General features: G+C 39.0%; 2 protein-coding genes and 1 pseudogene across 3 annotated transcripts in view; 2 read left to right on the plus strand and 1 right to left on the minus strand.

The window, feature by feature from the left end:
• Positions 1-8755, plus strand: part of LOC127938708 (A-kinase anchor protein 12) — a 34953-nt gene extending 26198 nt beyond the window's left edge. For both annotated transcript variants that reach the window (XM_052535527.1, XM_052535528.1), the window contains 2 exons: positions 491-5098; positions 7032-8755. In XM_052535527.1, coding sequence (XP_052391487.1) covers positions 491-5094 — 4604 coding nt within the window. In that variant the 3' untranslated portion in view covers positions 5095-5098; positions 7032-8755. The remainder of the gene's footprint in view (positions 1-490; positions 5099-7031) is intronic.
• A 666-nt stretch (positions 8756-9421) lies between these two features.
• Positions 9422-17864, minus strand: LOC127938712 (zinc finger and BTB domain-containing protein 2-like). Its single transcript, XM_052535532.1, has 3 exons — positions 17439-17864; positions 14038-14218; positions 9422-13287 (listed from the first exon to the last, which is right to left on the minus strand). The coding sequence occupies exons 2-3, from the start codon at positions 14208-14210 to the stop codon at positions 11844-11846; spliced, it is 1617 nt and encodes a 538-aa protein (XP_052391492.1). The 5' UTR covers positions 14211-14218; positions 17439-17864; the 3' UTR covers positions 9422-11843.
• On the plus strand, positions 17830-23702 carry LOC127938219 (damage-control phosphatase ARMT1-like; annotated as a pseudogene).
• Positions 23703-23792: the final 90 nt, after the last annotated feature.

The raw sequence follows: 23792 nt of genomic DNA on the forward strand, positions 1-23792 counted from the left end.
CCCCTGGTTGCCTTGATGTTAAATGTTGTCATCATTTCCCTTTTCTTTTCTTTTTTTGGTGTCCCAAGAAATCAGAAAATGTGAACTTAATATCAAATCTCCATCATATGCCTGATTAAATCTGTACAGGGGACAAAAAATGTTTTGTAGGTTTTATAGTAACATGGCTCTGATTTCCTTCAAATGCCTTGAGTTAATTATATCACTAGATAATGCATTTTGCTTTTGAAACTCTAACTCTTTTTTCTACACTTAGACCTGTTGAGAACTGGCTATCCATAAGAGACAAATGAGTTTTATAAGACTTCATAAATGTTATGATTTTTAATGAATAATCTGATATTTGAGATTTATTAATTTCATTCCTTGATGAATCCAATGATGATGATTTGATTTATGCTATTAAGTGTGAACTTAAGTAACTTGGAATAATGTAACTGAAATAAATATTTAGAAACTTTACTAAAACTTTGCATATTTTACATTACAGTTGGCCAGTCGGACACCATCACCCAAAAAGAAGACAGCCCTGAAACAATTGAGGTGCATCAAGAAGAGGTTGCCCCTCAGGTTAATGGAGAGAAAGGAGATGATTCTGCAAATGTAGATGAAATTACAGCTACAGAAGAGAAGGCAGAAGAGGAAAAACAAGAGGAGGCCAATGAGGTGGGCTTCAAGAAGATCTTCCGTTTTGTTGGATTCAAGTTCACACTGAAGAAAGACAAGAATGAGAAGACTGAGCCTGTGCAACTGCTGACAGTGAAGGAAGCAGAGAGTGGCGCAGATGCAACTTCTGAGGAAAAGAAAGAGGAGCCTGAAACAAAGGAAGACAAATCATCAGAGACTACAGAAAAAGACCAAGAGGCCACGACTGAAGAAGTGATTGATAAGGCAGAAGAAACAGCAGACAAAACTGTAGTTGATGTCCCATCAGAGACTGAAAAGGCCAGTGAGGAGGTGACTGAAAAATCTGCTGAAGAAATTGAGTCAATATCAAAAAAAGAACCAGAATCAGAAACACCAGCTGAATCGCCCACAAGTCCACTCTCTCAAGAAACACAGAGTCCCTTTAAGAGGTTTTTCACCCAGGGAATCTTTTCTAACCTTCGGAAGAAGACAAGCTTCAAAAAGCCCAAAGGTGAGGAACAAGTCAAGGAAAAGTCTGCAGAGGAAGACATTAAGGAAACTGAGGAAACAGCAGAGGGTGCTATAGAGGGTACAGAGGAAGCTAAAGTGGATGCACAGCAAGAACCAGCTGAGGGTGAGCAGATAGAGAAACCTTCTGAAAAGGTTGAAACTAAAGCTGAAATTACAACTGAAACAACTTCCACTGAGACAGAAGAGCCACAAGATCTCAAAGTAGTAGCTGAGGCTACAAGTGAAGCTGAAGTTCAAGCCACTGATGATTCAAAACCAACAATTGACAAGCAAGATGTTTCAGAAGCGGTGATAACTGAAGCTGAAATCCTGTCTTCTCAGGAGAAATCCAAGGCTCAGGGAAGCCCACTAAAGAAGCTGTTTACAGGAGCAGGACTAAAAAAGCTGTCATCCAAAAAGCAGAAGAGTAAGAAAGAAGCAGAGTCAAAGCAAACAGAATCAAGTGAACAAGTTGCTGAACACATCCAGTCATCCACTGAGTCAGCTGAGCCCCAGAAACCTGACAGCGGAGCATCTTCTCCAGAAGAATCTGGTGAGCATCTTGTAGGGGAGGTAACTCAAGCTGAGGTAACTGAAGCTGAGGTTGCTCAAGCTGTGGAGACTAACAGTGAACCAGTCACTTCTGATAGTGAGAAGAAGAAAGATGGAATTTTACCTTGGTCCTCTTTCAAAAAGCTAGTCACTCCAAAAAAACGTGTCAAAAGACCCTCTGACAGCGAAGATGAAGCACCTGGAGACAAACCCAAATCTTCTACCCTGTCTTCAACTGAGAGTGCCACCTTTGATGAGAAAACAGATGAGCCTAAACCTTCTGAAGAAGTACCATCTGAGTCTAAAGAAGAATCACAGACAGAACCAAAGGCTGAGGGAAAAGTTGAGAAGCCTGAACCAGTTTCAGAGGAACCAAAAAGAAAAATGGATACATCTGTGTCCTGGGAAGCCCTTATTTGTGTTGGTTCAGCTAAAAAAAGGGCCAGAAAGAGTTCTGATTCTGATAATGAAGAACCTAAGATTGAGGAAGAAGTTCAGCAGTCAGGAGAAGAGCAGACAAAGGCTGCTGAGTCACCTATTGTAAGCTCTGGTGAAGCTGACCATGATAATATGGCTTCTTCACCTGAACCAGAGGAAGAGGTGTCTACCTGGGAATCTTTCAAGAGGATGGTAACCCACAAAAAGAAACCTAAAGCAGAAGACAAGTCTGATGATGCCTCAGGCCCTGAGCATACAACCTCTGACAGTGAAGCCCCCAAAGAAGAATCCTCTTTCTCTTTGAGGAAATTGATTCCACGCAGGAAGAAGAAGTCTGATGGTAAACAAGAGCAGATCTCTTCTGACATTGGCTCTGCAGAGGATGATTCTGATACTCCAGCCGTGGTGCCTCTTTCAGAATATGAAAATGAACCAGCTGCAGAAGTTGCTGTTAAGGCAGAGGAAGTGGGGCAAGAATCTGCACCAGTCACTCAGGAAAAAGCCTCAGCTGAGGATAGATCGCCATCTTGGATCTCAACCACTGTGGAAAAAGTTGAGGATGACACAGAAGGAAAGCAATTGAGCGACATTCCCGAAGAAGGAGACACAGCTGCCACACCCAAATCAGCTGAAAACACTATTGCAGAAGACATTGTTGAGCTTACATCAGAAGCAGTTACGGCCCTTGAACAAGTTGAGGAGACTGAAATGGTTTCTGCTGTATCACGTGTTACAGCATCACCAGTTACATCAGGTGAGACAACTCCTGTCCCAGCAGATTGTGTAGAGAAAAAGACAGATATAGTACTACAAGAAGCTGCGGAAACTTTCGACGTTATCACAAATGCAGTCGCTGTCACCATGACTAAGGAACAGGAAAACGAAGTTGATGTCACCACTGATGCTCTTTTGGTCGAGTCAGCTATCAAGGAAGAGAAAACAGTCTTAGTTGCACACGAGAAAACAGAGGCAATTGCTGTTTGCACTGGCCTTGACACTAGTGAAATAAAGGCGGTTGTGGAAGAAAGCCTCACTCAGAAGTCTTCAGTAGAGTCTGTAACAGTTGTTAGCCAGGTGCTTGTCACAGAGTTAGCTGTTGAAGACAAAACACAAGAGACTGAAAAGGCCACTGTGACTGAGGATGAGATTCATGAGGCGCAGATGAGTGGAGGTCAGACAGAGCTCACAGAAAATGCTGTTGAGGAGAAAACACAGTTTGAAGAGATAAAGGAGACACCTAAATCTGAGTCTGTGACTGATCTCCAAGAAGTAGCAGCAGTCAAAGTAGCGCTCATTAATTCTGTACAACAGGAACCAGAGTTTCTTGAAGAGCCAGTGGTGGCAGTAAAATCCCCTCAGGTTGAGGCTGCAGGTCCTGTTCAACCAACTGTTGAAGATTCAATCTGTGCTCAAACTGTAGAAGTCACTGAAGTTGCTGTTGCTGAAGATGAGAAAGTGCAAGAACTGGAGGATGTTAAAGAAGTTAAAGCCACAGTTGAGGTAACGTCTATGGAGGGAGTTGCCATGGCTGTAACAGAGGAGGTCATGGCAAACCTTCCAGAGGTGCCTGCTTCTCAAACTGCTGGGTCTACAGAAGATCCCATTTCTGTTACAGCCGCCACTGAAGAATTTGCGATCATGAAAGAGACTGTTTGTGTTATAAGCTCAACATCTGAAATGACAGAATCCCATTCAGCAGATCTAGCTCATGAAACTCCTATAGAAAATGTTCCTCTTGTTCTTCCCACAGGTGACCACAAAATCCAGGTTATAGTGGATGACGCTGAGGTTGAATCTGCTCAAGAAAGTGTTGAGGGAAACTTAGAAGTAACCTCAACAAAAGTTAGTATTGTCGTTGAGGAAGTTATTGAAAATGGGAAAGAAGAAACTGAAATGATCCAAGCAACCCAAGTGACAGAAGCAGAAATTATTGAGAAACAGAGCAGTGTTATTGTGCAAGAGGTCATTCAAAATGTTGTAGAGAACCTTGCTGAGGCACATGCAGAACAGAAAGTGCCTGAGAAGACTACTGAGGAGGTAGAATGCTGTACCACATCAGTAGATGTCAAATCTGAAGAGGCCCCAGCAGTTTCTGGGATGATTGAGGAAAACATTTCAACAGACGTTGTTTTGGAGGAAAAAGCTCCTCTAGAAACAAGCCCAGAGAAGCAAAAAGCATCTAACAATGTCTGCGAAGACGATGATGCACAAACTCACATGGACCCTGAGAAACCAGTGACAGCAGTTAACGACACCATTCCGATTACAGAAACAGTTACCGTTTCTATCACAGATGAAATCCAACCTCAAAATGAGGAGGTTGCCACAGTCTCTGTGGAAGATGTGCATCAAGAAACAAAAGTAACAAAGGGTGAAGTCGAACTTAAGCAAGCAGAAGAGAAAAAGTTTAGTGGAACTACAGAAAGTGAAGAAGGAAAAAGTCAAGATGAATCACATCCCAAGGAAGTGCCAACAGAAATCCAGCAAGAGACACAAGCTTCAGAGGTTTCAGAATCCTTAACGGAAGAAAAGATGACAGAAACATCTGTTACAGGTGCAAGTCAAGACCAGATTGTGGCTGAGAAGTGTCAAATAGCACAGGAGGTACAGATTGAGACTGCACAGGAATTTAAAGTTGGTGTCATAAATGTCATAAATGCAGATGACGAACCTGTTCAAGACCCGGGGACTAACATGAAAGAAGAAAGTTCAGAGGGTCAGAAATCAGTAGAAGACAAGCCTCAAAAAGACTTGGAAGAGCCTCAATCAGATGTTTCAACACAGGACACGACAAACCAGGTAGTGTCCAGAGATCCAGATTGTCAAAAGACAGATGCTGAAAATGTACCTGCCAAACTGGAGACTGCTAATGAGAAGACCGCAAATGCCATTACAGTGGAGGAGGGAATGGAGGAGGCCAGGAAAGAAATCGAGCCTGTCTCCACAGAGGTTGTCACAGAGTCATGAGCAGGTTAGTCTTTATTAACTTTATGAAATTGGTCATTTTATTTTTGCATTTTAAATGTAAATCAAGAAATTATATACAAAATATTACAATGTTTCCAAAGGTAGTTTTGTCCATCAAAAAAAGCTCCATATTCCTTATCACAGTTTTTGCATGGTGCCTTTTTAAAAACCTCAGTGGTTCTTAGTTTTATTGGGGGGGGGGGGGGGGGGGGGGGTCCATTTGGTAAGATGAAAAAGCTTTTGTTCCATGTACCAGTAACCAAGGGACCTTCGATATCAAAGCAGGAATGCTGCTGCCTGACCCTTCACTTTGTATGTTGGGTCTTAAAGGGAAGCTGTGGGAAGAGAGATGAACTTGTGGTGAAAGACAGAGTATAATTCCCCACCCCCTCCCTAATGCGCTTTCTTATCATGAGAACCAATTCATCTGATAAGATACACTGTATGATCAAATACAACCCTTAGTATTGTCAAATCAGCACATAAGCTGAGATAATAAAACTTAATTTCTTGATTTATTTTTCTCAATGGATTAAGCCTTGGAGAATTGAATAGCAGTATTCCTCATGAAGTACTTCACGTCAGTTTTCTCAAGAAATTATTATTATAGAATGCTGGCTTCTAACACTTGAAGGTTAATAATACATTACAGTAAGTAGATTGAAATGTTCAGTAATAATTGAGCTACAGCTGGTCTTCATCTGTCCTTAAAATATTTGATTAAAATACATAATCAAATATTTGAAGGGTTTAATGCATGTTGCACGACACCCACCTTTCAGAGGAGAGACACAGTGCTGAGGCCAATTGTAGTCAAAATAATGTTTTTAAATGCTTAATGAAGCCAAGCTACAATTGCATTACTTGTCTACTTTTACATGATATTTTAAAAAGATGAATTCAAACTATTAAAAGGCTTGTAAACATACTATCATTACACATGTTTACATGCATTTGCACAAAAAAATGTAAATCAGTGGCAACTCCATAAAATAAATACATATCAAGTATTGCTAATTAGTTTTACTCTGCACCTATTAACATAATTATACTGTACAATAATGTGCCCAAGTGTGGTAAAAAGAAAAGGGATGTGAGAAGAGATCTGGGTGTGTCTGTAAAATGTTTGATGAGTGCTAATTCAGCACTGCAGTACAGCAGAGCCTGGTGAACTATAGCATCGCAGCACAAGCTTTGGTGCACTGCTCATTCTCTTTTCTCTCTCACTGCCCCCTTTGCCTTGGTTCCTTGTGCTGAGTCATACAAACAGAATGAGACTGGTGGCCGGAAGATGCAGTGCAGATAAGTGCATTCATGTGAAATAATGGGTGACAAAGGTACATAGGATAGTAACTTGTCGTGTTTATTGATTAAACAGCTGTGAGAAAAGAAAAGAGAAAAAGAGTGCTAGGCATAATACAGTTTGAAATCCCTGATGAACATTCCAGCATTGCTGGTCACCAGTATATAAGGTATGTTTTGAATGCTGGGACCAGTATGGGATGCTGGTTGCTGGTTTGTTGGTTCCCAGCACGGGAAGTTAGTAAATACTTTGCATGCACAGATCAGCTTGGGATGCTGGTGTACAGGTGGACCAGAATGTTATCTTCTGGGTACTGGTATGATCTCAGCAAAACGACAACAGAACTGCTTGCTTACAGACTGCTGGCCTACTCACACTCAACCCTGCTTGTGAACCAGCTTCACCAGCTCCATTTTGCTTGAGAACATCATGACTTTTCTGGTCTACCAGCTAAAGCAGCACAATAGCAGTACTTACCAGCATGAATCATTATGGGAGTCATCCTGGTTTATTCTGGGGTTTTCAGCAAGGATAGCATTTGAATTAGCTGAATTAGCATTGTAAGGAATGTATTATAAACTACATTCTAATGTGCTTGAGTTGTTTTTTTCTCATCATTCTTTTTGTCTTGCAGTCTGCATGCAGAAAGTGGTCACATGACTGGGGCACAGAGCTTTCCGGAAAGCAGAAAGTGAATGGCAGCCATGGAGGATACTAAGAGACAGTGCTCTGTACCAACTCCCAGAGCAGGAGACTCGAGGCCAATCTCCCTTCTCTCTCTCCTTAAATCCATCCATTCATCCCTCTTTTCTTTTTTCCATATTACTTATAACTCAGCTGCTGTATCGCAAGGTCTCGCACCTCACTGGAGTCATCGAGGGATCCCCTCTACTCCCACTTTCCTGTATTTTTGCCAAATTGCATCAGATGCCATTTCCCCACCTGCAGCTTTTGTGATGAACATTTTCTTTTTTTATTAGTTGTCGAATGGAGATAATATGTATGTGTTGCTCTTGTATGAGCACATTTGTGTCTGTGGTGTTGAAGTTGGTGGGTTGTTATTTTGTATATTGTATCTAAATCTAAAATATTCTTTCAACCCTCTCAAACATGTTTTAACCTTCTAAAAAAAAAAGCATCAGCAGCATGCTGGTGTAAAACTACAAAATATTATTTAGACAAGTAATTTTAACAAACATGGTACAGATACACCCTCTACAGCTATAGCAAATGACAAAAAGTGCATAATATGCTGTGGCTGTAATGTGAAAAGAAGGTAAAATTCAGTTAACTCTGAAACACAGTATCCAGCCATTATCATTTCCATTCTCACTGTGTAGATTACCACTTCTTCGTTCCTTACTGTGAAATGTTGTCTTTTTATTATGTGTATTTATCATATACAATCACAATGAACTGTCTCACCATTAATGTGTGATTAATGAAAGATTGTAAGAGACAGATGACGAGTTTGATTTGCTTTTAGTCGTACCCTGTGAAGACTGATGATCATGATGATAAATGCCTGCCTGCGTGAGTAGGGAGGGAACATTTAGAAATTGTTATTTTTATTGTCCTCAGCGTACATGTGCACTTCACTGTTTAACAGCCTTAGCGAATGCATGTTTCAACACCAAAAATGCACCTGAGGTTAAAAAAAATTCTGAGATAATTGTGCAAGGAGAACTGAAGTAACATCATGTATTGGTAAACTCTCCCAACACAGGTTACACGTGGTTTTAATTCACAGATTTGTGGTTATTCAGTAATCTAGTAGAATATTTTTCACATTCCTTATCTCCGTATCAAGGACCGTGAGTCAACATCGTCAGTCTCTTTGAAGTGAGTATATAATAGCCATACATGCAGACAGGAAGATGAGGAAAGTATTTCAAAATCAAATGTAAACGAGTGACAGTTGTTGTGTATTTGGATGATGATGATGGCAAACTGTAGTAAATTCAGGTCTTTTTATTTTTTAATATGTGATTCTTGAAATGTATGTGCTGGTCAACATTCAGAAAGTCTGCAAATGACCGAGTCTGCACGGCGGTGCATTATTTTGAATAGAAAAACAGCTTTGCTAGCTACTGTTGTCACGCTCTGAATGAACAGCCCACTCACATTCTTTTCCTAGCTTTTTATAATAGTCTACTGTGAAGCTCTTTAACATTTGTACAAATTGTATACCTATACCTCAAGTGATATTGTAATATTAACAAATAACCAATGAAACCATTAAGGAGTGTTATATACCAGTAGCATGAGTCTCACTTCTTTTTGTATTCTTCAAGCTGTTAATAGTATGATTACAAAATCATGTCTATATTTCATTTAAATAAAGCTAGTGTAAATCAAGCTTGCCTTTTCTTTTAATTGCCCTTTTTTCTGTTTGTGTGTATTGATAGGTGTTGGGAGGATACAGAAAAAGCAAACTCAGTATATATAACTGAATTGGAATAAGCTAACTGCTAGTAATGTTTAAGCAGAGTTAAAGTTCATAGTGTTTTTGCAAGTTCTGGTGTTGTGGCACCTCTTATAAAAACCCAATGGTGCCATCTTGTGGCTCACACAACCAGACGTGAAGAAAATTGCTGTTTACATGAATTATTTTCCAAAATAGGCAGCGCTATTTCATGTTATAAAAGAGTTTGTTTCACATAAGTGAATACAGTGATCTTTAAGAAAGGTTTTTTTTAGAAAGGTTTTCTAATAACCGTTATACATGGTTGTACATAATTACCTCTGGCAGAGAATGGATTATACTTTTAGTACAAATAAAAAGTTTGGGGTTGGTATATATATGTATATGCTCACAAAGGCTGCATTTATTTGATAAAAATACAGTAAAACAGGAATCTTGTGAAATATTTTTTTAAATACATTCTCAGTGTTTAAAATTGCAATACTTTTACATTTTATGTTTTAATTTATTGAAAAAAATAATAATTTCTTAGAAAAAAAATAAACAAAACCGTGCTCGAACTTTTGAACAGTATTGTATATTAAGGAAATCAATACACATTTCAAAAACATAAGGATTTATTAACATTATTCACAATGAAAATGCAAAGGAAGTATTTTTTTTCCAGAGACAACCGTTCATGTTCCTGAGAAGCAAGAGATCACAGTATGTTTGCCTTAGCTTTGGGGTTCGTCAAGGGGCACCTTTACCCCTCCCCTCCCTATAACTGTCTCAAAGAGCAACAACTTGCCTTTTTACAAATAAGGAATAGTAACAATAAAGCATTTTATTGTAAACCAAAAAAAAAAACATGACATTGCCTGATGTATGATTATAATTAAAGGGGTCATATAATGCTGCTAAAATATTTTTTTTGGTGTAATGAAATGTGTTCCAGGGGTTTAAGGTTAAAAAACATGTTATTTTCCACATACTGTACATTATTGTTTCTCCTCTATGCCCCGCCTTCTGAACTGCGCAGATTTTTACAAAGCTCATCAGTCTGAAAAGCGAGGTGTGCTCTGATTGGCTAGCTATCCAGTGCATTGTGATTGGCCGAATACCTCAAGCGTGTGATGGAAATGTTACACCCCTTAACATATTGTGATGCCCTATGCCCGGAGCGATGAAACAAACATAAAACCCCAATAGAAATGAACAACAATTCTACAATGAGAATAAAAGGAACTCCTTTCTTTGCATGAACATCTGGGTGGCGTTATGCAAATATTACCACATACTGACATGGAATTGTGTGTGTGTGTGTGTGTGTGTGTGGTGGTGGGGGGGGGGGGGGGGTTAGAACGAGCCGTTTCAGGGGGGAGTGAACAAGTCTGAACTTTTATAAAGAATATCTCTTTGGATCTGACACTTTAGTCTTTGCAACTTTACAGATCTTCTTCATGCACAAAGAGCTTTTAACACTCCAAAGAGAAATGAAAAATTTTAATCGCATCATATGACCCCTTTATAAGACACCAGAGGCCTTGTCAAAATTAACTAAAAAAAAAAAATAAAAAAAATAAAAAAGACAATAAATGGCCATTCCTGGGTTCTAAGCTTTTCAGTAGTAACTTAACTCACAGTGCTCTTACAATAAATTCCTACAGGTCTTAACAAAGAGAAAGATGGAAGAAATATTTAGCACTGAATGTAAATTGCCCTGATTTTAAGTTTCCTGATGTATCACAAGTATATTGATGGGAGTAGTCAGGGATCTTTAGTAGATATCAGTGCTTTTACAGCATGACCTCACTGTCAGGTTCATTAAAACAAAGACAGCTAATGAGATGACAAATATACAGACACTATAATGGATCATTCGATAATATTAATAAAATTCTTTGTAAATAAAGCACTGTACATAAAATTAGAAAATGTATATAAAACTCAAAAATAAGGAATTTGAGAGCATATTCAAGCAAAACATTTCATGGCAAAATTAAATCGGCGAACAGTGACAGAAATATCTCCCTTCAAGCAACGTTATGTACAGGTGTACGATTGGCCACAGTGTTTTCTAAATTCACACACAGTAACAATTTGATTAAACACACAGCACAACTGTAAACATGTGGAACCGCAGTGAAAGCAACACAACCAGACTGCTGATGAGCTGCAATGGCACAAAAAAGCACTGTAACAAATAAATGTGAAATTACAAAAGTGGAATAATTAGGCAAATATATTGTGGGTCATGTTAACAATATAAATGATGTTTGACAGGTAATCTGGCACTGCATGAAGGTTATCTACAATTCCACCTTGCTCTTGCTAACCCAACGCATGTAATGAGAAATTAGAAACAGTGTGAAAAAGAAAACTTTGAAATCTGTGCAACCCTTCCCGGAGGCACTGGAAGATAAAGTTGACTTTGATCCTCGACCCTTTGATGCAAATTTAAGGTTAGTTTGAAACCGGTTGAGGTAGTGAATGTTCATCCTAAATCAAGACCCGCATTTAGCGGCTCAGAAAATGTAATTTTATTTTCAAAATAAATTTTGGTGCTGTTCCCAAAACCTAATAATTTGGTGGCTTTAATGTTTTAAATATTCAATTGAGTTACCAATCCAACCTAATGAGGTCTACGGCTGATCTGCACTGTGACAAACACAGGATAACAGCAGCTTACTACTTCCTTTTTTCTGTATGCTTTTAGACAGGAAGAAACACAAACTACCCAAACAAATGACCCAAGTAACTAATAAACTCCTTGAAAGAAATACAGAATGAAGCAGGAATTTGACTTGTTGGACTAAATATGCTTTCAAGCTGTTATAAATATAGTGACCAAATTTATGAGTGTTAAAAAAGCTGAAAGTAGTCGTAGATTTCAGCACTTTCCAGAAGTTAAATCCCCAGAAAAAAAGAGACAATATAACAGAATTTTCCATCTGTAGCTTAACTTCTGATCATAATTTACCCACAACTGAAATGCAATACATTAAAAGAAACGATACTTTGAAGTGGATGAATGCAAAGCTATTCCACGAAGACTTCCTCAGTTTTGATGGGCGTTATCAACGGCCCACCACTGGATGAATCCGAGCCTTCGTCTTTGGCCAGGCTGTCACTGTTCAGCCCACTGATGGCCATTTCTCCAGCCGCTCCAACTGAGAGCGCACCCTGGTTGAAGCACAGGTGCTTGATCACCTCATTGGGGCTGGAGAAGGTCATTTCACACACATTGCATTTGTACGGTCTCCCAGAAGAGCCGAGAAACAGCGCCTCCATTTGGCTGGAGTCGTCCGCGGCGCACAGCTCCATGCTCTGTCGGTCTACCATGGTGTACGCTGGCTCTGAGCCCAGATTCATGCAAACGTGCCGGGCCGCTTGATTGGCCCGACAGAAGCTCTTGCCGCAAGCGCTGCAGCGGTACGGCTTTCCCGTATGGATGTACATGTGCTCTCTCCAGTGGCTCTTCTGGATGAACTTGCGGCCACAAGTGGAGCACTCATATTTCCTCCGCTTCACTTCCCGCTCCATGTCAGCTGCACCCTCTAGGTTGTCGATATCAGCGATATCGGATGGAGGTGGAGTGTCAGCCTGGGGCTGCGCCATGCACAGGCTGACTGCAGTTGTCGTTGGGACAGGCATAGCTGTTTCAGGATGAGGTGAGTCTCTTGAGTACACATGTTGCTCACTGTCACTGGCACCGTCCACGATGATGGGAGTGGCTGCAGCGGCTTCGCTTCCTCTGAGAACTTCCTCCACCTCTGGTGTGGCGGCACCTCCAGTCAGCATGGGGGAAGCCGCACCACTGGACTCCAACACCAGGGGGAGCATAGCCTGAGTGTGTTGAAGCAGGTGCTCTCGTAAGGCTCCTCGCTGGGTGAAGCGACCCCCACATACATGGCACGTATAATGCTTCCTCAGAGAGGAACTTCTTCTCATGATGCTGGGCTTCACATGCCGAATGGTGTTGGTGCTCAAGGAGCAAGATGGGGCCTCACTTGCAGATGTTTCCATCTCGCCGCCTTCCCTCACAAACTGACTGATGCTCGCGGACGCTTCCATCTCCGCTTCTGACAGAGCTTGCCTGTGCTTGGACACAGGCTGAGTCAGTGAGGTAGCTTTGTTTGTGGTAATGCACTTGACATCGAGCAAACCGCCACCTTCCGAGTCGAACGACGAAGAGAGATGTGTTCTCGCTGAGGGGCGGTTCGTGAGTGTGGCCTGTTGGTCTGATATCTGAATGCCATAAAGAGAGGACGACAGGGGAAGGCTGACCTCGGGGTGCGCATGAGTCGCATGGCTAGCCAGACTTGCCTCCTGAATGAGAGGGTACGCATGGAGGAACTTGACGCCCTGCTCCAGGCGAGCTGGGTCGATAAGCTGTGTCGCCAGTTTTCCGGTGTACATCAGATTGAGGAGGTAGCTGAAGATGTCGGGCTGAATGTCAGCAGGCTTCAAACGAACACAGTCACTGGTTGAGAGGATAAAGGGACAAAGATTCAATGTTGAAAAAAAAAACCCACCAATCTTTATGCTATGGAAGTGCTTTAATATCTTAAATTTGAGCACAAATGTTTATCCCTAAATAAGGCATTTATGGTATCATTACTCATTTAAAAAAAAAAATCTCAATACAATGATTAGACTTACATGCACAATCTGTTGGTAACAATTATCAATATTGGCTATTTGTCCTGTTGATAATTGTGCATTTTGTCCCATTACAGTTAACATGTAGATTATCTAATGTTAATGTTACTTTAATCTTTAAGGTTGGAATAAAATACATAGCTTTTGCCCATTTTTGCCTCATTACGACCTAGACTAGTTGACGCTAGTTACCAAAATTAAGAGCCAATGTGCAGTTTTTTGGCAGTTGGATTCGACAAATTTTGCAAAAAATCATGTAGTGTACATTTTTTTTCATCTTAACACTATGATTGTGTCCACTCAGAGGATATTAATTATGTTTGATGTTTGTCATGCATCCCCTAGCAATGAGGCACATTATACCACGTGAGTTTGTAGTCTTTAGGACGACATGAAAGTTTGGTAGTGGGTCATTCAGTATGATGCCCATTATTGCACATTATAACGTGTGATGCCTAAATTTACTTGTAGCATTTAATTTTTTTTATGTTAAACAGATTTTACATATCAACATACTCCTAATTTAGGCACAAAATGGACTTCACACATAAGTCACACATAAAGCTGTTACCTGTCCTGGTGTATAAATAGCATTCTGAAGTAGTTCGAGAATGCGGCCAGCACGGCCTTGTGTGCTTTGAAAAAGACATCGCCGATGGCGACTGTGCAGTCACACAGGAAGCCAAACTCCCTCTGTGCGTTGAGCTGCTGCAGAAGGATAAGACCATGATTGGCCAGCTCCATACTTCCACCTACACAGAAAGGGCCAGAGATGACAGTCAACTTCCTGTCTACTACAGACCACAATGCCTCAAAAAAAAAAAAAGTGAGTGAAAGAAGGCTGTTAGTTGTCTGTTGATATGGACTTAATCAGCAGTGAACAGCCATGAATATGAATCCAAGACTGTAAAACCAAACAATAAGCTAAACTCTAATGTACACTTGGAATATGAATACTACAATACAGATGTATAGACGAATACTACTCATGCTTAGAGTTTAGGGTTTGTTTAAATACTTTAAGCCCAAGTATAACACTTTAGCACACAACACTTCCCCCATGATTTGTGCAACCAAAATGAAATAACATGAACCTTAAACTATGTTGCTTTTAGAGAAGGCGTGCTGTTACTTTAAGTGAAAGAATTTCATTACAGTTCTTTCAAAGCAGTCCACAGTCCATACAGTGCTTTCAAAGCATGTCATTTAATAAAACTTGAATCCTAAACATTATTTCTTTTGCTGCTCTCTTAATATTGACAAATCTAATTCTTATTAACATTTAAAGGGATAGTTCACCCAAAAATTATGAGTTTTTGGTCCTACTTTATATTGTGTTCCTAATACATGTGTACTTACAACGTAACTACATGTGTACGTATTATGTAACCAGTGTAGGTAGAAAGTGGTACATAGTATCTACAGCTGTAATATTTCTGTAACTACACACATGTATCAACCCTCTGAATGGTTTGTGCAAGTACAAATGTGTAACAGGACATATATATAAATACATTTTGTAACAACAATATGTATAAGAGTAATTGGAACCATTTGATCCAGGGAGTGGAGATGGGTAGGTTTAGGCGTGGAAATGGGATCCAGGGGGTGGAGATGGGTAGGTTTAGGCGTGGAAATGGGATCCAGGGGGTGGAAATGGGTAGGTTTAGGGGTTAGTAACATCAAGTTACTATGTAAGTACACAGGTATTAGGGACACTTAATATAAAGTGGGACAGTATAAGGATATAGTTGTAAAAATCACTCTCAATATATAAGTCCACATCACAGCTATAACGATAAATGTACACTTTCTGAAAATTTATTTTCAAACTGACGAACACTACAAACATTGACAGTCAATCAGAATTAAACCTGCTATAATGAGATTGTTAATTTAAAGCAGCAGATAAGCGTGTTCTTGGAATAAACAGATGATGTCGTTCACTGGATGCTAATGAAATGGAACGTGTAGTTATCAAAGTCACAACATTTGAAACTTTACATATTCTCCCTAAATTAAAATATTTGAGACCTCTAATTATAACAAATCTTTTTTTATTATTATTCTGGAGGGGAAAAAAAAACAAGACACAAAACACTAGTACATTAACTGAATTCTTGATTCTGATGGGATATCCGTTAGAGATTTTAAGACAAGAAACTGATAAAACGGAATAAAAACAGTCTAGCTATCATGTGATATCAACGGTGTAACCCTGACAGCATGGCCCCAATAGAGCAGTCAGATCCAGGCAAGGGCCAAACATCTGAGGCAACCTTTGAATACTGAACCCTGATCTCTGAGGTTATTAACCCTCATCTACCAGAACCAGCAGCCTCTGTGCCTTGAATGTCCATTACCCTAAAGGTCAATCGCAGGCTTTGTGTGTCAAATGACTCGCTCTTCAGGTGGCATTCCTGAGGCTACTTCCTCTCAACTCCTCTTTAGTGGAGAACAGACATGTCCACAGAGCCTACAAACTCACTGCAATGTCACATAGCTGTGTGTAAAGACTGCAGAACGTTTCTGAACTGTAGTTTAAGTCAACATTAAGATGGCTCTTTTCAATCATCCAATCGTACCAGTGATTTTGCAATATACTGACTCAACACCGAAAGAACTACAATCCCATGACCCACTGAAAATGGTAATAATCAATTTAAAAACCAAGGGGAAACCTATTGATTATATTAATATTTTATGTTTATGGCACATTTTTCAAATACATTAGTATTTTGAGAGCACATCCTGTCCGGCAGGTACTGCAGTTGGTTCTAGCTGAACTAGTAGTTTATCCAGATAATTTTCACCTTTTACTATGAATTCAGACATGCTACTCATCTCAACTATTGTTTTTCACCTACTATATAGTAAAGAAGTATGCATATTCGGACACAGGGTGACTTCTACACCATTTGTGGTGCTTCATCATGGTAGATGGCGGGCACTAAAGAGTTCTTCGCAATTCTCTGATTGGTGGAGATTTCTGCTGTTGAACTGATGATTATTTATAATACTTTTTTTTTTTTTATAATGTGGACTGACAGCTTCAACAAAAGCATGCATCATCTACTAATAACCTCGTAGCTCACAGTAGAGATTTCGAAGTTATTTTTAAAGATCATTTAACCCCATGGAGAAAATAAATGTTTTTTTATTTAAGTTCCAGAGCAGACTGTGTTGGCCACAAATGTTCACTGCATGTGTCATGTGATGTCAACATGGAAGCGCCCAAGAGGAAGTGGAATAAAACAGCCTTTTCTAGAAGACTGATATGTCCGAATTTCTAAGACAATTCATAAAATGTTGTTAAATTATTTTTGTGCAAAACTAGTTTAATTAGCTACACATATTGAGTGAAGCTTTTACAATAAGTCATCCAGCATTCAGCAACCATCGAAATGTACTGGAATACACAAACAGTGACATGACAGATTTGATCCAAGTACATTTATTAACGGTTTACAGGTGTTTCCTGCTTCTTAAATGTATATGTAGCGTTGCAGTTCCACACAGAAAGACTACACGTCCCAGCTACAAACCAATCGTGCAGCTTCGACTTGTTCTAATGGGTTTGTAAACTAGCTCCTCCCACTACAGAGACACGTGGAGCGGACAGATCTCCCGCAGAGACCGACCACTTCCGCAATCTGTTTTTCTTCGCAAATAGAAAATAAACCGTCAAAAACTGCAACGTGATGACTGATACGATCACGCGCAAACACTCTCTGCTCGATCAGCACATAATCCAGCGACCTTACCGTGAATATAGCCGAAAATTCATAACAATAACAGCGATAAAACCCCCGAACGGGGCATCAGAGACGAGAAGCAAATAAACGGAGCTTCGTGAAACGGACACACACACGGGGGGAGGGATGGTCACCGAATACATGAACTAAACGAAAAACAACAAATACAGAAATTAAGCACTAAATGATAAAGGTCGATGGGTGTAAACAGGCGTACCTTTCCTCCGCGTAAGTGTGTGGAGTCCTCGAGTTGTTGTCTGTTACCGGGAGACTTGTCCGTTGGGCTCGCAGCTGCTCTGTTCCTCTCAAACGCAGCATTGGCGGCGATGGTCGTCGGTGTTTTCCGGTCGGGTTACGTTACAATCACATGACTGTCTAAAAGGGCTTAAAACAGCGGTTGTAAAACCCACATCCCTGGGGTGCCAAAACAAACGGTCTTTGGCGCTAAGAGCCGCCAGAGAATTGCTCTGGTGATCGTTACGGGTGTCGTTCTCCTCGTGTGTTCGCGGTGCGGCGGAGATGAATGTTGAGCAATCATTCAGGGCGAACGATCGCTAGTGAACGTTACACATAAACGGATTTTAGTGGAGTTGGATAGCCGTAGGTCACGCTACCCACCCCCACATGAAGATAACGTATCGAGACAGATACACGCAGAAGGGCTATTTGCATTTCAGTTGACAGACTGTGCACTTTTACAGCCGAGAGAAATGGGCTCACGAGAAACGCGTCGCGAGTCTTATTTGGAGCGGTATGATTTCACACCCACAGGCTGCTATAAATGTAATGAGTCTTATGATTTGTGTAAATATATAATCAGTATTAAGCGTATTTCAACAAAATATATATTCAAATATCATTTGAGTAAAAACGACATAAATATATTCAAATATTGAATAAATATATATTGGAAAAATTACCAGACGCACAAATATAAATTAATGAGTATATGACTAAAATTATTTAAAATATTAGATAAATAACAAAATAAACTAAAATAAATGAATATGACTGATTGGGTTATTGGGCGGGGTTATTTAGTTTTATTTATTTAAATATATATTTATGTGTAAGTCTTTAAAAGAAACTTGTTTTAAAATCTTTATACAATAAAATAAAATATAAATGTGCTGTTTTTTATATCTTTATATGCCAAAAAAAAAAAAAAATCCTTTCAGTCCCAGAAAGACTATCCTTGTTTTATGTTCTCACTAATCAATTAATTTATTTTAATGTGAAGAATTAACATGTTCCATGTTCTTTCATTAGCTATATTTAAGTGACAATGATTTAAATGCATCTAGCCTTTTAAATAGCTATATTTTGTTGTAAAAGGAATTAAATTTCTCCTAAGATCTTTTATTATCATCATTACTCTGTGAATATTCTATATATATATATTATTAAACCTTGTCTAGCTTCACTTGAATCGTTCGGAAGGGAACCAATGCAATGACACTACACTAAGAGGAACAGGATGTGAGCTGCTTGACCAGGCCTGCTAGAGATGTCAGGAAATTCATAAGATAATAAATAACATGAACAAATAGGCCTACATACAAAAACTGTGTGGAAAGAGTCAAGAAAATATAAAAGACTAATCTACAACAGCCTGGAAGTTTAAGAATACAAAATGAAAATGCCAACTTCAAGTTGTGGGTTTGCAAAAAAAAAAAAAAAAGAACAAGGAAAGGGAAGTTGGGGGTGGTGTCTCCATACATAGAACACAAGCTGTGTGTTAGGGACATGTGGTCTGGTGGGGAGAAAAAGGCATTCCTGGACTATGGTTCCTGTTTTCATTTTCTGAAAATCACATTAGCATCATCAAATATGGTTTAGTTAGAATTGCTATACTATCTGTAGATAGAATAATACAATGTTAATGGTTTAGAAATCGGGTACGTTTCCCAAAACCATAATTGCTAACTAAGTTAATTGGTTGTTGGTTGCAATGCAATTTCCCATTGCCAACCAAGTTGCTAACAGGTTAGCAACCATGGTTTTGGGAAACACACCCCAGTATAGTAGGCTATCCATATCAAGCAAGCAACATTTTCTGTACATGTAGATTACATATATATAACAAACCTGAATTATCTTAAAAATCAATGACAGTAAATCAGTAACAGCCACTTAGATCATTATAGAGGTCTTTGAAAAGTTATCTTGAGACATTATTAGGTATAGCTTAAAATATAAATACTAAGCTGATTCTCTCTGGTCTTTTCTGGATAAGCTATTGCTTAGATTAGTTTTACCAGCTTTATTAGCTGAAAAGTGCCCCAAATCCTCTAAATCAGCTAAAAGACCAGACAGAGACCAACTACAAATCATCTGAAATGCACTGTTTGTCCTGTGGGAGGCAGTAATGGAAAAAGGGTAAAACATTACCATTTGGCTAATTTTGTGTTTGCTTGCTGACGCATGGCCAGAGACAGGCGTTTGTTTTATTTTAATTTTATTTTTATTTATTTTTTACAGCGCCGCGCATTTAAAACAATCACACACGATTCTGTTGAGCTTATGAATCCAGTAACCAATTACAGTTTTGTTCACTGCGAGCTTAACTGACTGAATTCTGCTCTCTAGCGAATTAATTCTCTAATCAGAAACAAAAAAGTGCAGATGTGCGTACGAATGTAAGTCAGATATTAGAGTATAAACAGAGCATAAACAGCTTCAGGGATTATAATGAGAGATTCTTTGCTCTTGGTACAATGTAAGTGTTATAATTGGTAGCTCACAAATGTTTTTATTAAATTCACATTAAATACAAAGTCAGTCGCATTGAAAATATTTAAAAATGAATTTTATTAGCCTTGGAGGTTTTGTGTTTGTGTGGACAATGTTTCTCTGCAGGCCTCTAGAGGACAGTAGTGTCAACGAAGCGATATCGACAGCATGAAGTGAGCTAATGATTTATCAAAAGACTACAATAAATAACATGCCAATGTTTGTGATTGCAAGTATTCCGATGATATGCGAGTAATATAAAGTACACCGAGTCTATTAAATAATTTGTTAATTGGTCATCTATCGTTCGCAAATAAAGTTTGTTGAAATTATCTAAATCTCTTCTAGTCTTTCCTGTTTGCAAAGACGGAGGCAGAGGGGATTTTAGCCCCGCTGTCACTCTCTGCTAAGTTTGAGGGGTAACTTGTCTTTATGCTCATAGATATGATTTGATGCTTCACTGTTGACGTGTTTGATATGTAATTAGGGGACTGCGAGAAATGTATCGTTTAGAATGAATTGGCTAAATATGCAGCACACAACTGTCAGTCTGACAGACAGAATCTCTGTCTGTGTTTCAAAACAACTGTCTACCCAAACAGCATTTTTGGCCAACATTGGCGGTTCAAAGTCATGCATAGTCGAAACGCGCATATATTATAATGCCTGTCTAGAAGGTTACTAACTAACCAGCTTTGAGACACATTAATTTCAACGGCACTGCTGGTGTTGGATGTGGATGTAGTGACAGTGACGTAAACAACCACTGCTTATTATCATCTAGTAATGGTCTTTATTGATGTATTAATTTTAGGATGTATTTCTGCCTTATTCCTCAAATTACTATAGCTAGTGAAACCTAATGTTGTCTCAGCGTTAACAGGTTTTCTAAAATACATGTAGCTATTTTTTCTGAATCAGAGACTGATTTTAAAAAATAATTTCACATAAAATGTTTAATTATTTCCCATTCCTAGGTCCTTTGCCTATCTGATTGTGAGAGACAGACTACCAACCATACTTACAAAAGTGATAGACACATTACACCGCAATAAAGACAATTTCTTCAAAGAATACGGAGAGGTATCTTTTATTAAATTAAAACAAGCCTGCCTGTACTTGTTTTCCCAGATTTAACTTCTATATAATGTGTTTTCTCAGGAGGGGGTCCAGGCAGAGAAGAGGCTATCTCTTTCCTGTCCAAGCTGAGGAATGAGCTGCAGACAGACAAACCTGTTCTGGCTCTGACTGATAATGCTGAGGACACAGTGGCCTGGAATGAATACATGCGAAGTCGCCACGGCTCTATGTGGAGTGTTACATGTACCGGAGGATCCAGGAGGCTCCTTATATGAAGTAAGGAAAATCAGCTTGCTCCGCACATTATGAGCAGTCAAAAATTCACTAAGATATTATACTCAAGTGAAATGACTACTGTGGTTATTTTCACAAATTACTCAAAAGTTAGAGTATCCTAACATTGAATTTAACTTTAGCATTTAATAGTAAAAAAGTAAACTTTTCTCCAATATAATTAATTAACGATATAATCATCAAAAAGACATCTTAGTACAAAAAGTCTTATCAAATCTAATACTGTAAATTAAATTAGAATTGTATAACAAAACTATAAATTATTTTATTATGAAGAGAGGTGTGTTGTTTTAAGTGGTTAGTAAGATGTCTCTTCACATGACCATATGGCAATTCAATTTATAAAATAAAATGGTTATATATGGATATATATTATAAAAGGGCAGGTTTATATAAGGAAGACCTGAAATATGTACAGGTCTAAATGAATTTAAAGGAATGACTTGCCCTTACTACACATCAATAGTGTAGTAATTACTGAAAGAGTTTGCATCACTTTTAGAGCTATTGTAAATTAAAGGCACTGATAGTGCGATCTTAAATGTTCTTTAAGTGTTTTTGTAATTGATAATAAAATTAATAATTAACCAAGATTAACTGTACTCTCTCCATGTTGCATTGGTACATTTTGAATTGTTTAACTGACTTGCTTCATTATGTTTCCACAGCATATGATGATCCCTTCGATTAACAGCAATTGTTTATGGGACATTATGTCATCAGAGCACAATACAAAAAACAAGGAAAACCATCTGTTCTTGTTTGCGTGAAGATGGAAGATTCTAATTGAGTTCAGTAAGCCCTAACCATAAACTTAAAGAGTCACATCTTTAATTTAGAACCGAGAATCTTGTTACGCAAATTACATCCAGATTGTGGTGCTAAGTAACATGCCTAGGGGTGGCTATCGTTTTCAGCATGCACTTTTGTACTTAATTGAAACTGCGCTGTTGGTGATACAATAATGTCCCATAATCTGGTTTACGGTGTATTTTGAAGGTCTCTCTGTGGGGAAACAGGTGTGATCTGTCCATCTCTGCCGGTCAGGCCAACTCCCAAAAGTCCAGTCCTATCGATTCTCTTTCTGATCTCCAGTGCTTCATCCTAGTGGATAACTCCACATGGTTTGGTCAGTGCTGGTTGCTGCTCAAGGATCCAGACCTCAGGGATAAAGAATGCAAGAGTGGACATTGTTTTAGACAATGCTGGTTTTGAGCTTGTTGCCGATCTAGTCCTGGCTAGCTTTCTTGTTTCTGCCGGACTAGCCAAGCAAATCCGATTTCATGGCAAGTCGATCCCATGGTTCGTCTCAGACGTGACCAAACAAGACTTTGATTGGACCATGATGCAGACTGTGGCATCCAATCACAAGTGGATGTCAGCCAGCGGCGTCCAGTGGAAGCATTTCATGAAGGAGGATACATGGTCTTACCTTCACCACTCTTTTTGGACCTTGCCCCATGAGTTCTGTGACTTGGCGGTGGATGCAGCTGATCTCTACAGCATGCTCCAGCGCTCTGATCTGATCATCTTCAAAGTAGACCTTAACTACAGGAAGCTTACTGGAGATAGGAAATGGGAGCACACGGTTCTGTTTGATCAAGCGTTCAGGGGGTTCCAGCCTGCCCCTCTCTGCAGTCTCAGGACACTGAAGGCCGATGTTCAGGTGGGCTTACAGCTAGGCCAGGCTGAGAAGCTCAGCTATCAGGAACCAGACTGGATGACTAACAACAAATATGCTCTGGTTCAGTTTTTGGTCAACAAAGAGAACAGTAGGGTCGTTTTTAAAGAAAAGAGTCCTCACTGAAGAGGAAATTACAGGAAGCAAGAGATGAAGGACTGAAATGCACTAAGGATACTGTTTTAGTTACAACATGCCATACAACTGTGTTTTTGTCTTTGCTTGATTCAGCGTGTCAAACACTAAATTTACATTTTCACCAAATGAATGTCCTTGTTAATAGAATAATGGCATTTTGAAACCTGACAATCTTTTGATCATAGCTTACACAGTCTATGATTTTTTGTTTGCTTTATTGATGTATGATCAGATTGGTTACTGAAAAAATACTGGCCATATATACACCATCTAAGAGAGTTTTTATTGTTTACATTTTGGATTCACTAGCAATTTCAAAGATAGTTTACAAGGTTTTCTGGTGTCTGTATTGGATGAAAATTGCACCTTGATGATTTCTTTCAAGCTTATTTATGAGCATGCTGGAAACAGATGCTAGTCAGGATTACCATCCGTATGTACTTACACTTGTTAAAATGCAAGCTGTTTTTAAAAAACTGAATGCAATTGGATGAAGTTCAGAGAAAAAACTAAAAAACTTTTTTTTATTTTTTAAATTAAACTTTAATAATGCTATTGTGTATAACAATTCATTTTAGAGGTGCAATTCATTTCTCTTCACCTATTCATTTCTCTTTTCTGACCTATCCTTTGAGAGTGCAATTT

This window comes from Carassius gibelio, chromosome A20 (genome assembly GCF_023724105.1).
Source record: "Carassius gibelio isolate Cgi1373 ecotype wild population from Czech Republic chromosome A20, carGib1.2-hapl.c, whole genome shotgun sequence".
Taxonomy (NCBI): domain Eukaryota; kingdom Metazoa; phylum Chordata; class Actinopteri; order Cypriniformes; family Cyprinidae; genus Carassius; species Carassius gibelio.

Bases quoted from the DNA above. Each gene is read 5' to 3' on its own strand.
- LOC127938712 (XM_052535532.1), bottom strand. From the start codon at position 14,210: ATGGAGCTGGCCAATCATGGTCTTATCCTTCTGCAGCAGCTCAACGCA. The intron at 13,288-14,037 runs GTAACAGCTTTA...CCTCTCAACCAG, and splicing joins CTATTTATACACCAGGACAG to TGACTGTGTTCGTTTGAAGC.